The 12,583-nt window shown below is 40.7% G+C and overlaps 1 protein-coding gene across 4 annotated transcripts in view; it reads left to right on the plus strand.

Annotated features, from left to right (window-relative positions):
* Positions 1–12,583, plus strand: part of SATB2 (SATB homeobox 2) — a 188,252-nt gene that overhangs the window by 85,747 nt on the left and 89,922 nt on the right. For all 4 annotated transcript variants that reach the window (XM_032860144.1, XM_032860143.1, XM_032860145.1 and 1 more), the window contains one exon: positions 10,632–10,734. In XM_032860144.1, the coding sequence (XP_032716035.1) occupies positions 10,632–10,734 (103 nt within the window). The remainder of the gene's footprint in view (positions 1–10,631; positions 10,735–12,583) is intronic.

The following is a 12,583-nucleotide window of genomic DNA, read 5'->3' on the forward strand; positions in this document are numbered from 1 at the left end:
ATGAATGGAAATCCACTTCCTCTGTGAGTTGCTACACTTGATTTAAGACAATGGACTAATTACATGTCTGTCAAGTTCAAGGGAAGGTGACAAGAACCATAGAAACCCGATGTGCCCTGAGCTATGTTCTAGGATAATAGAGTCTTTGGGGGAAGCAGGAAGCCTGGTGGTTAAGAGCATGAATTCTGGAATCAGTTAGATCTGGATTCATGTCCTGGCTTTCAGGCCTCCATGACCTCACGTCTACGAGCCTACTTCTTTGTCAGTAAAACCAGGAGAGCAATAGTTCCAAGTCCTATAATGAGGAGTGAATGAGATAAATCACATAAGTTCTTGGCCTGGTGCCTGGCATACAATGATGCTCCATTAATAGTATCAGCTATTAATACTGAGACACGATATTGTTGGTGTGAACTGAGTATTTCTGATGTGTGTCGTGGAGCATGTTTTGGACTTTAAAATCCTCTGAGATAAAGCATGCTATTAATGTTTTATTTCCAAATAGTCAAGAAGGCATGCACTCGCGTAGTGGTAGCTGGTTAGGAAGGAACACAGGTGTCTTTTGGCCATCAGTCGGGGCCCTGCTGTTGAGCGTACAGCTTGCACACAGGCCATTTCAGTTCCTCCATGTAGGTGGGTGTGTAGGTGCTAACACCTGTTGCTAGATTTTGATTTCTTCCAGGGCGATTGCTTATGAAGTTATAAAAATAAGATTTTTAAGTTATTCTGATCATATGCAGGGATTGATAAAGAACAGTTTAGGGGAAAAAAATTAAATCATTTGTCCTGAATTTCACAGTTAGTCACAAGTAATTATCTCTTGGATTTACCTGGAAGTCAAAATGGGCTTTGCTTGGAAGTGGACAAGCTCCTAACTTAATATCACCAATTTGGAACTGTACCCAGTGCTCTTACAGCCAACGGGAATTTGGTCACAACTGATCTATTGTGATCATCAGTGTTAGTTACAACCATGCGGCTAGAGACGACGTTAGTGGAAAGAACCCAGATCAGGAGCTGAGAGCCCCAGCCACCATCTCTCTTTTCTTTTGTTGGATGTGTGATGCCGGGCAAGCCCATCTACTTCTAGGGCCTTACTGAATTCCTCTGGAAACTGGGCATGACTGCACATGTTTCATATAATTTTCAGGGTTGTCTTGAGGCTTGAATGGGATCACCTTTACCCCTACTATAAAAACCTTTTTTCCCCCCCATTTTCTATTCTCATTACTGGCTCCCCTGGCTGCCCAGCCTAAAAAAGTTTCTTTTCCATCACTCTCAAGTTTGATCCTGTGGATTCTGTCTTCATATCTGCCTCATAACCCTAACCTTTCTCCTGTCTCTGGCTTTCCCAACACCAATGTCTTGCCATTTCCTTCTCTCCAAGCCTCCAGTGACTGCTCCTGCCCAGCCAGAAGGAGGTGCCCACTGCTGATATGGCCTCTAAGAATTGTTAAGATGATACTGTCCAGCCTGATTTCTCACCAGAGCCACCACCTTCTTCCTTTTACCTGCATCCTCTTTATGCTCCAAACACATGGAGTTAATTATTTTGGAACATTTGTCATTGCTCACATGTCACCAAAATATTCCTGAGGGTGGGAGCAACCTAACTGGTACCTTCAGCATTGGAAGTCTAACAATGCAACTTCTTGTGTTATTTTTTTTTTAAATGGTGCAAAATTTATATTCTACTCCATATACCTATATTTTTTGATATTTTTAAAAAATGCCAAAGAAATTACTCTACCTGTTAACTTCTTCTCCTGTTCACATGAGACTGGCCTTCCAGGGAGACACACCATTTTCCTCTCTGGCTTCTGTAGCCCCATGTACAACGCCGGTGACTGATGCTTGCTTTTGCATATGCGATTTCTCGTGGCCAGCATGCAGAGCTAGCCTCTGCTTGATGAAGTTGTCTTGCACATTCCGGTTGGAAAGTCACTGCTGGGGACATACCCTGACCTCCTGGTCTAAGCAGTTGCTGCTTCTGCCCTTGGGATCCTCTAGTACACACCCCTGTCGTAGCGCATCTCACAGCCCGTTGTCAGTGTCTCCTGCCGGTTCTCCTCACTCAATCGGCCGCCTCTCGATCGTTACTTTGTCAGCATTCGGCACCATGTATGTCTTGCAAGTCGTTGTTACTCAGATGCAGGAGTTGCTCAGCTTGGCCCTATTTATCTTTTGGGTAGATAAGTCTTTGGAGGTGCAGGAGGGCTCTCCTGGGTATTGTAGGATATGTAGCAGGGTCCCGGGCGTCTACCCACTGGATGCCAGTAGCATGCCACCATCCTCCTTGTCCCCCAGCTGTGACAACCAGAATGTCTCCACATATTGCCAAATGTCCTAGGAGGGGAGTAAATCACTCTTGGTCAAGTTATATGTTTAATGAATTAAGTCTAAAAATGTTTTAGAAAGTGCTATAAACTGTAAAGTTTTATTATTTTTATGGTGTTCTTGGCAGCCCTAGAATGTCTTGAACTAGAAACAGTGAATACAGTAATTTGGTGGTCGATGCCTGTTACATTTTCAATCAAACGGGGCTCAGTCCTATTACTTCAATTTGGGGGTAGATTTGATTTAGGCTTCTGGTGTGCTTTGTGATTATTGAAAATCTTAGCGGGGTAATCCTCGGTGAGCATTATGTCCTGTGAGCCCCAGCATTAATCCTACAGCTATTACCCCTACACATTCCCGATTAGTCCCTTCAGTCGCATAACTGGATTGCATTTCACTGTGGGGATAAGCTCACCTATTTTGTTTGTGGTTGTCATAGGCCGGGGCATGCATTTTTTAGGTTCAACCTACATAATGTGAAAAAGAATGCACTTTTGTGCTGAAACGGTGAAATAGTACTTGAACAATGTATTCCACCAACATCAGCAGGGTCCCAGTTAGGAGTCAGGCGTTTTGCCATGGGCTGGGATGAGAGAGGAGTGCAGCTATTAGCTTAGGAAGAAGAGTACTACTTACTTCAAAAGGGGAAGTAGCAGGCACCTGGGTGGCTCACTCAGTTGGTTAAGTGACTTCGGCTCAGGTCATGATTCCGGAGTCCTGGGATCAAGTCCCGCATCGGGCTCCCAGCTCCATGGGGAGTCTGCTTCTCCCTCTGACCTTCTCCCTCCTCATGTTCTCTCTCACTCTCTCTCTCTCTCAAATAAATAAATAAAATCTTAAAAAAAAAAAAGGAAAAGTAACTTATTGGACTATGTAAGATAGACACTGTTCAGGAGTAAAAAAACTGTTTTGAAACAGTTCTTCCTTATTATCTCCAAACCAAACCATACTAGGTATTTCCTTACTCAAGTGTGGTGATTACATAAAGGAATGATGATTCAATGGCCAGTATATATTTTGTCCAACATCCCAGTGTTCTACAGTTCAAAAGAGCAGCCTTTGAAGGCAGAAGAAAAGTGGAAAAGTCCGTAAAAGGGCAACAATTGCAGGCTGAGGCATATATATTTAAAGGGAGAGAAGTCATGATTTTGCTATTCTCTGTCTAGCCAGGTGCTTGGAAAGTATAGGTTGTATTTGTGTGTCTGTGTATTTATTTTTGATTTCACCTTTCCAAATGTGTTTTAGTGCTCATGGCCTCTTCCTTTTCCTCTGATGTCCCCCTCACATTTCATATGACTTTGTTTTCTTTGAGTCACCACTTCCAGCCTCTCCCTCCAGCCATATAGTCTGTGCCAAGCATCCTAACCTACCATACCTTAGTCTTAGGTCTCTTATTAAATAGTCTCCTCTAACTGACTGTTCCAATTTGGAAATGTTATGAACACATCTTTCTGTGGCTTACTTATATATTTTTTAAGATTTTATTTATTTATTTGACAGACAGAGATCACAAGGTGGCAGTGGGTGGGGGGAAGCAGGTGCCCTGCTGAGCAGAGAGCCTGATGAGGGGCTCAATGCCAGGACCCCTGAGATCTTGACCTGAGCCAGAGGCAGAGGCTTAACCCACTGAGCCACCCAGGTGCCCCTGCTTACTTATTTTTTATTCAAGGAAGATTTAAAAGACAAAATCCTAGGTCCTCTAGGTTTTGATCCATTGACATAAGCAGAGCTAACAGTACCTCCTTGTCCACCTCATTGCTCATTTGATGATCAAGTGGAAAGACTCAAGAGACAGTCTTGTTAACTCAAAATTGCGATGAAAGAACAAGTAATTTGCAAAGGCACACCCCTTCCAGTGTTCCCCTGCAGCCCCTGTGACAGAACAGGTTTTCTGTGACTCTAGATAGGTTTTTTTAAAGTTTATTTTTGTGGTAAAAATACATAACATGAAGTGTATCATTCTAACCATGTTTGAGTTTGCAGTTAGGTGGCATTAATTACATTCAGAATGTTTTACAACCATCACCCCTATCTATTTCCAGAAACTCTTCACCACCCCGAACAGAAAGTCTACAACCATTACGTAATAAACTCCCCATTTCCCTCTGCCCACCCCCAACTCCAGGTAACCTCTGTTCTATTCTCTGACTCTATGAATTTACTTGTTCCAGATGCCTCAAAAGTAGAATCATGGAATATTTGTTTTTTCATCTGGCTTATATCATTTAACATATAGTTATGTTTTTAAAGCAGCTCTGTCCCATGCCCTTAGTGGAGGTTTTATTGCCAAATATTTGAGGAACAAAATGACTGGCAGAAGTTAATGAACCGGGAAAACATTACTGAATTTCCAGTATGATAGTGATGTGGTGTTTTCACAGTCTTTTAAAGACATAGACTGTAGGATAATTATTTTTGCCATCGTGAGCAAGCCTTGCTTGTTTGGGGGATCCTTAAAAGACCAACTTGATTGTACAATATGCTGAAATAATTACGCCCTGAACTCAAGCAGCCAGTTGGGTTGATAGAAGAAACAAATTGACCATATGCTCATCTATAGACAAGAGGCTGATAATTGTGTGGACCAGTGTTGTCATAACTAGTTGCCGACTGTCTGTTCCATTTTGTCTTAAATTCATGCACGTAGTGGGGATGCGTCCAATCTTGTGTTAACAAGCCGTCCCTTCCAGTCATTGTCATGTGAGTTTGTTTCTGTTCAAGGCCCAACCTCATGACTCTTGTTGCAGGAGGTTTGCAGCTGACAGCTTGAAAGGAATCCCTGCCTGGGTGATTGCCATGAACATGTGGAATGATAGTGTAGGGGGAGAGAGCAGACACTCACGGACCCCCTGTCTTGTGCCAGGCCTTTTAGACAAACGATCTCCCTGAATCGTCAACAGCCTCTGAGGCAGGTAGCGACATCCACTTTCACAGACAAGGGAGCCTCCTGCAGCACCGTAGGGAGGAGCTCTCAGATGTCGTCCCGCCATACTCGAAGCCCAGCGAAGTGTTTCCTTCAGCTAGAATGGCAAAGTTTTCAATTCTGATCGTATAGCTCAGAAATGGGGACAGAAAGGGAGAGCAGAAGGCTGCCAAGTACTATTAACTGAATTTTTCATGACAAAGTAATTTCTCCAGATCAGGTTTTTCCCTTTACTGTACTTGATGGACGTATCATTATAATCTCATGTTTAATATGTAATTTAGCATACCGCAAAGCAGAATAAAAAGGCTGAAAACGAGCAAAAAAATGCATATATTATTCATGGCCTGCATCACGCTCTCTCCCCCGTAGACCTGCTACGAGACGCCAGCTTCTCTCCCCATCCTGACGCTCTTCTTGCTGAAACAGGGCGTTCCTACTGACAGGAAGTGTAACCATTCACTTTGGTTTTAAAATGTTCTTTTTTATAGCATGTGTATTATGTATCTGCAGCTTAGCTACTCTTAGTAGAACACTGCTTTTCAAACAAATAAATCCCACTAAGCCAAGGAGAGTGTGGTAAAGGATATCCAGTTATTTTATCCTCCTTTTCTTGGGGAGGAGGAGGGAGTGCTGAGGTCTCTGTCTTTTCACATGTATTGTAGGAATCATCTTAACCCGTGTTTATTGTTTTGCTCTTCCTATTAAGGCTTAAATTGTCTCTCCTTAGTTTTCTGAACTCCTTAATTAACTCCTGTAGGGGCCCAAGGTCACAACTTGATGTTTTGCTTTGGTCACACCTTGTGTCTTCTTGGTCTGAAGAATTGTTTGCAATATCCGCTGTTGAGTTTGTACCAGCTGATGGAGGCAGTGGTGAAAATTTGTTTTCCCCTCACGTAAGAGACCGAAGAAATAATGTGGCCTGGTACTAGTGTCTTTTTATGGGGCTTTCCACTGCCGTTTGACTTTGGACAAGATGCTTCATTCTGAGCTTCCTGGCTCTCATTTAGAAAAATGCAGCCATATCACAGGTGACATCTAGTCTCTGAGCTAGTCAAAAACAAACAAGTGAATTTAAAATTTGTCTCAGGAGCCTGAAAGGAAATCTATTTTTAGATAAGGCCATCTATTTAACTATAGAAAATATTAAAACAATATATTTTATTGTCCAAACAATATATATTTAAAACAGTATATAATCTCTTGCAATTTGGCTTGGTGCAAATTCAGATCAGCTAGTAAATTTTGATTCTGGTATATTTTAAACCCTCAAGTACATTATAATAATAATAATTATTATTATTATTTTAAATAATTTTCAAATATAGCCAGCAAACTATGTGTCAGAGTGAATGCAAATGAGGAAACCTGGATTTTATTCCTCATTTAAAATCTTCGTATTTAAGATGTAATGATGAATTACAAAGAAGTCTGAAATTTTCCAAAAGTTTCTGTAGTTGGGAAGATGTGTTAAGCCTTCCTATTTTTTTTTTTAAAGATTTCTTTTTATTTATTTGAAACAGAGAGGGAGAGAGATCACAAGTATGCAGAGAGGCAGGCATAGAGAGAAAGAGGAGAAAGCAGGCTCCCCGCTGAGCAGAGAGCCCGATGCGGGCCTTGATCCCAGGACCCTGAGATCATGACCTGAGCCGAAGGCAGAGGCTTAACCCACTGAGCCACCCAGGCACCCAGCCTTCCTATTTATTTTAACACATAATAGTTTTCATAGCACAGTTTTATCTACACTTACTATTCCTTGGTGCTGATGGCTGTGACTAAGTACCTGAAGGGTCTGTCTGATTGCCCAGTGCGTGTATGCCCTCTACTTTCCTTGTCACATTCCACCACCATGCCATTAAGCTTGCTTCATAAGTGCAAAGTCGTTTTCATATGAGCCTCAGTAAAACATTATCCCTTCAAGTGTTAAAAATAACACACATCTCTTTTGGCTTATTTGTATCAACATTGTTTTTATGCAACATGGAAGCTCAGAAGTTGGTTGTGGTCTGGATTGAAAAAGCCCCCTCAAATCTTTCTTCATTTGTCAAAAAAATGTGGAGATCTTAAAAGTCCAATTGTGTGGTTGCTCTAGCATCCCTGGAAAACATAAAAGAGCAGTATAAAGTACAAAACTACGTACATACTTTAAAAAAGCAGTAAATGGAAATTAGGGTTTTTTTGGCAGAGTGGTTGGTGGGAGAGATTTTAATCATTACTCATGCTGTTTTTGCAGCAACTGTATCTCATCAGGTCTAAGATGCTCCTGATTGTAAGATGCGTTCCAGTTTCAGTGACATTAAAGTATTTTAAAAATGTGGCTGTAAAATGGATGAAATGTGGTAAATGCAGATTGTCTATTCCCCAGGACCTCCAGAAAACTTTATTCCAAGTAGAGCAAAGTCAATATATGCTGGGTCTGTATTAGCTCCTTTTAGTCTTGTTTATAGTGAAGTAAGCTTTGATTTTTTAAAAACAAATTGACACTAACATTTAGATGTCCTTGTGTATGTGTGCTAGTGAGGCCCAGAAGTTCGAACTCAGGCTATGAGAATGTAACAGTCTAATTTAGGGTTAGAGAATATTCATGTTTGAAGCTGGAATAATAAGACATAACATGACCTTTCATCTGAAATATGCCTCAGATGTACCTCTTCTATTTTTAAAGCTCTCTGAAGATGAATTATGAAAATTCTTATCAGTAGAACTAGTTTGAGTGTCAACTAGATGTAAAGACCTGCGGGGAATTAATATGAATAAAATGTGCCACAAACTCAGAGAGACCTTTGAGGGACTAAAGATTCTCATTATCTAGGAAATTTTCTTTATCTGCTACCTAATTCCTTTGCTCAACTCAGAGTTTAAATCTATCCCCCCCACCCCTGCCATGGCCAGTAGAGATAGAAACTCAGTTATAATTATCTGCGAAAGAGAACAAATCTGATTGAGTCTGTGGGGAGTCAACTTCTTCTTTAAATGAGTTGTGTGAACCTGATTCTAGTATAAGATCTGGTGATGGAGGGGCGCCTGGGTGGCTCAGTGGGTTAAGCCTCTGCCTTCAGCTTGGGTCATGATCTCGGGGTCCTGGGATTGAGCCCCACATCAGGCTCTCTGCTCAGCAGGGAAGCTGCTTCCCCCTCTTTGTCTGCCTGCCTCTCTGCCTATTTGTGCTCTCTCTCTGTCAAATAAATAAAATCTTAAAAAAAAAAAAAGGTCTGGTGATGGAGACCCTGGAAGCCCAGATATTAACTACCTTTCCACATAGATTGACTGGCTTTGTGCAGGGTCAGTGAAGACACATCAGTAACAAGGACAAAATAGGGAAGTTAGAGAATGCGGGAAATGTGGATCATCTGGGGCCACAATGACATGGGTTGGTGGCCTGGTCTTATGGGCGAGGAAGAGTTGCTGGACAGCTGCAGGTAGTAATTGAGACACTTTAGTCTGCCTCTCACACCGACTTTGCAATAGGAGGTTTACCTCGATTTCCTGTAATGACCACCTATCCTGTGCCTCTCCGGAGGATAACATTCATACAAACAACAGACAGAGATGACAAGTACATCCGCAATTATCCATATACACCAGCATAGCTGGGGTATCTATTATTAGGCCACTTTCATGTTAAAATGTTCATTATTATGACATTTCAGTTTGGCATTTTAAAATTTCATCTCTGTCCCTTTTCGTCTGTTATATTTCAGTGACTCAGATGTCCCACATCAGAAGTGTGCTAGACTTGGTGGGGGTTGGGGGGGAATGAAACAGACACAGTCACTGTCCTCAGGGGTTTCGCACATTAAGACAAAGAGAAAAACTCAGCCCAGGGAGGGAACTAGCCCAGCTAGCCAAGAGACTTCTTTACTTCTTTGTTAGTAACACACAAAGCAGAACCTGCCTCAGGAAGCTTAGGAGTCCACTGATCCTCTAAGTCAGTGCAGAAGGCTCTGGAAGTTTGGTGATACAGTCAGGTGATACCGGATCTTTGTGTTCCCAGGGCTGTGTTCAGATCCTCAGATTAAAAAGGTTCTTACTATCTCCCCTTAGAGAACAGAATTGTCATTTAGAGATCAGCAACTGGGGGAGGTTAGCCATCTGCTATGTAGAAAGGGCCAAAGAGGTTTCTGTGAATTGAATTAGAATTCCCCTCCCCCACCAGCACTGCATAGTGATTTTTGAAAAAGAGGGACTTTATGGGCTCATTGAGGGAACCGTTTTAAATGGGAGTCTATGCAGTACTGTTTGCTGGTGTTTGAACCTCTCAGTAAATAACTTGCTATTGGCTTGATTTATTGTTACCTTCTTTATTGTGACTACTTTGAAGAAATACCATTAGAAGTTTTGAGATTTTACACAGCTGTTCCATCCATATCTGGAGATACCTTTTTGAAGAAAGGCGACATTTCAAAGGCAAGATATAAGACCTTACAGAAGCCATTTGGATCGCTCGAGTTTATGTCCGTTTGTTTTTAGATCGAGTTTGTGAAGTAAAAGTCTCTGTATAATTTGTAACTGTATTATCACAGTCAGTTCAAGTATATAAATTAACATCTGTTACAAATGTTGGTCCAAACATGCCATATTGACTGAAAACATACCTGTAGGAAATTGCACTCAAGGTGTGCAATTATAATTTAATTTTTTAGTGCTAATCAGGTTATACTCTTTTCTTTCCTGTCCATCCCATTTACAAACAAGTCAGCTAATGGCTAGAGCTGAGGAGGGAGAAGGGATGAAAAACAGGAAGGAATGAGGCACTTAAGTACTCAGAAAGTTTTAGCTTTGATTCATTTTTGGTTGAAACACAGTATGTGTTATGTTTAGTTTCTCCTGCTCTAAAATAGCACTGTTAATTTTTTCATTTGGTGAATTTTTCACACAAGTGCTAATCACACGTTTCTATAAATTATATTAATTTAACTTATTTCCCTAAATGTTGTTCTGCAGTGTGTAGCACGGATGTTCTCAGATTCTTGGCTGTGTAAGCTTGTTGCAGTTGGAAGCAGAACAGAAACATCTGAAAGGCATTATTTGAATTACCGATGCTGGAGCATCTGATCTCACCTTTTACTCTGCTCCTAAGTCACAACTGTTCTCTCCCTTTGTATCTAATCTGTACAGATGTCCTGCCTCCTCCATCTTTGACATTGCCCCAAGGTTGGCTTTTTGGAGAAAACACTGTCATCATACAAGTAGAAGTTAAAGAAAGGGTAAATTTTGGTAATCGTTTTTTATGTTTGATAGTTTAGTTTGCAGGAGGATGACTACTTCAGATTTAAAAGACAATGGAGGTAGGTGTGGGCAAGACTTCTTACCCCTAAAAAGAAGTACTTGATGATGGAAAACATAACTATTATTTCCTGTTTCTTTTCAGAGTATGATTTCATCCATTGTAAATAGCACATATTATGCCAACGTGTCAGCAACCAAGTGCCAGGAGTTTGGGAGATGGTATAAGAAGTACAAGAAGATTAAAGGTAAACTGACATTTTTGTTTTTAAAGCCTATTTTTAGTTTCTTAGGTCAATGAATTATTGGTTCTTTGGAGTTTATGCTAATTCTCTGTATACACTTTTATAAAATTATATACATAATTTTTACAAAGGTAAGTTTCTTAATATTTCCTACAGGAGATCCTAATTAGCTCCCTTAAAACTAAGATGGTATTAGAATTAAAGTAAAATTTGATGATAATACGTGGAGTTTACCGTTTTCATAAGAGATGCATGTGAAGGCCAAGATTTTTAGAAATATTTGAAATGGTTTATTTCAGATAGGCATGTCTATTTAAAAAGCTCAATCAATAAATCATTTTATTAATGATTAATGTATTAATGGAAATTCAAAAGCAGTCATTGTGGGTTAATCTGCACTTATAGTTCAAGTACCAATTAACAAATTGAAATGACTGCTGGCTGTGGTATCAGGAAATCTTTGGTTAGAAATGGAGTTCTGATGTGTTTATTTGGTGATAGTACCAGAGCAGTGGTCAAATCAAAGGGACTCTGTTGTAAAGCAGCCTTGTGTTCAAATGTCTGTTCTCCCTTTGCTAGTGTGTGTTTCAGCAAGTTATTTACCTTCACCAAGATTCAGTCTCCTCATCTGAAAATTGAAACAATGAAAGTATCTAAATCATTCACTAGCTGTGAGGACTAATTAGGTTAATACTGGCATAAAGAAACCTCTTAATAAATAATATCTGTAACACTAGAATGCTAAAATAATAATTAGTAGTAACGGTAGTACTAGCAGTAATATGGTAAATGTGGAGTTGTATCTGGTCCTGAAAATACAGTGTCCTGTATGATACGTGGCATGCTGTTTACGCCATCCAGCCCTTCAAATGTATCAGTGATCTTTTTTCTGTACAAATATGTCAATGTTGGAAACATTCTGGTGTTCCCACCCAACTGAGGTGCTATTCACATTCAGATGCCACCAGCCCCTGAGCGGACTTGGGGACTCTTGGGTGGTCGAGGGTCCATCCAGGCCCCGTTTTCTCATGGTTATAACATCATCCATCAAGCCTTATTATAGGTATTCACAGCCTTGCTGAAAGTTCCCTGCCCCCATCCGAGGTTCAGATGACCATTTACGGTGGGCAGGTAATAGTAAAAGATGAATTATTTGTTTGACTACCTGCCGGTGTCCTCCAGGGAGGCGGGATCGAAGTAACGCTTGTTGGCCGTTTAGTGTTTGGGATCCTGTTTCCCGGGTTACCTTTTGAGGGAGTGAACTTTACATGCATCCGCAGCACATTTCTGATTACAAAAGACTGACAGCATTTTATTCCAAATATCCAGTTTATAAGGAAAGTCAAGATGTTGAACTACCCAGCAGGAGTTAAAGTGCACTGCAAATTGAATTAAGATCCATTTCTCTTCAGCATCCTAAAATTCTTAGAAGCATGAAGCTTCTACTTTGGGCACTTGCTTTACAATATTACTAATATTAACTCTTAGACAGGATAAGATGAATAACTCCTTCTCATTACAAGATGTGATTGTGTAGTTCAGAAGGTTTCTTTTCTCTAAGTGTTGTCTGCAAGTTTTTCTTTTAAAGTAAGACTGTTGAAGTGTTTGAACATATCCTCTTTGGCTAAAAATCAAAAGAATCATGCAGCTTCAAGGTCATTTGTTAGATCCCATTTACTTGCTGTCGGAAGAGGAAAGGAAGAAAGAGCCGTCTTGTAATAGGCTGGAGTGTAATTCCAGATTCAGAAGCTCTCCACTCTAGTGTTTTCAGAATTGCCACTACAGAACCCGTGTGTGTGTGTGCGTGTGTGTGTGCGCGCGCACGCACGCGCACGCCACACACACATATACA

This window comes from Lontra canadensis, unplaced genomic scaffold (genome assembly GCF_010015895.1).
Source record: "Lontra canadensis isolate GAN:19392208 unplaced genomic scaffold, GSC_riverotter_1.0 scaffold18, whole genome shotgun sequence".
NCBI lineage: Eukaryota > Metazoa > Chordata > Mammalia > Carnivora > Mustelidae > Lontra > Lontra canadensis.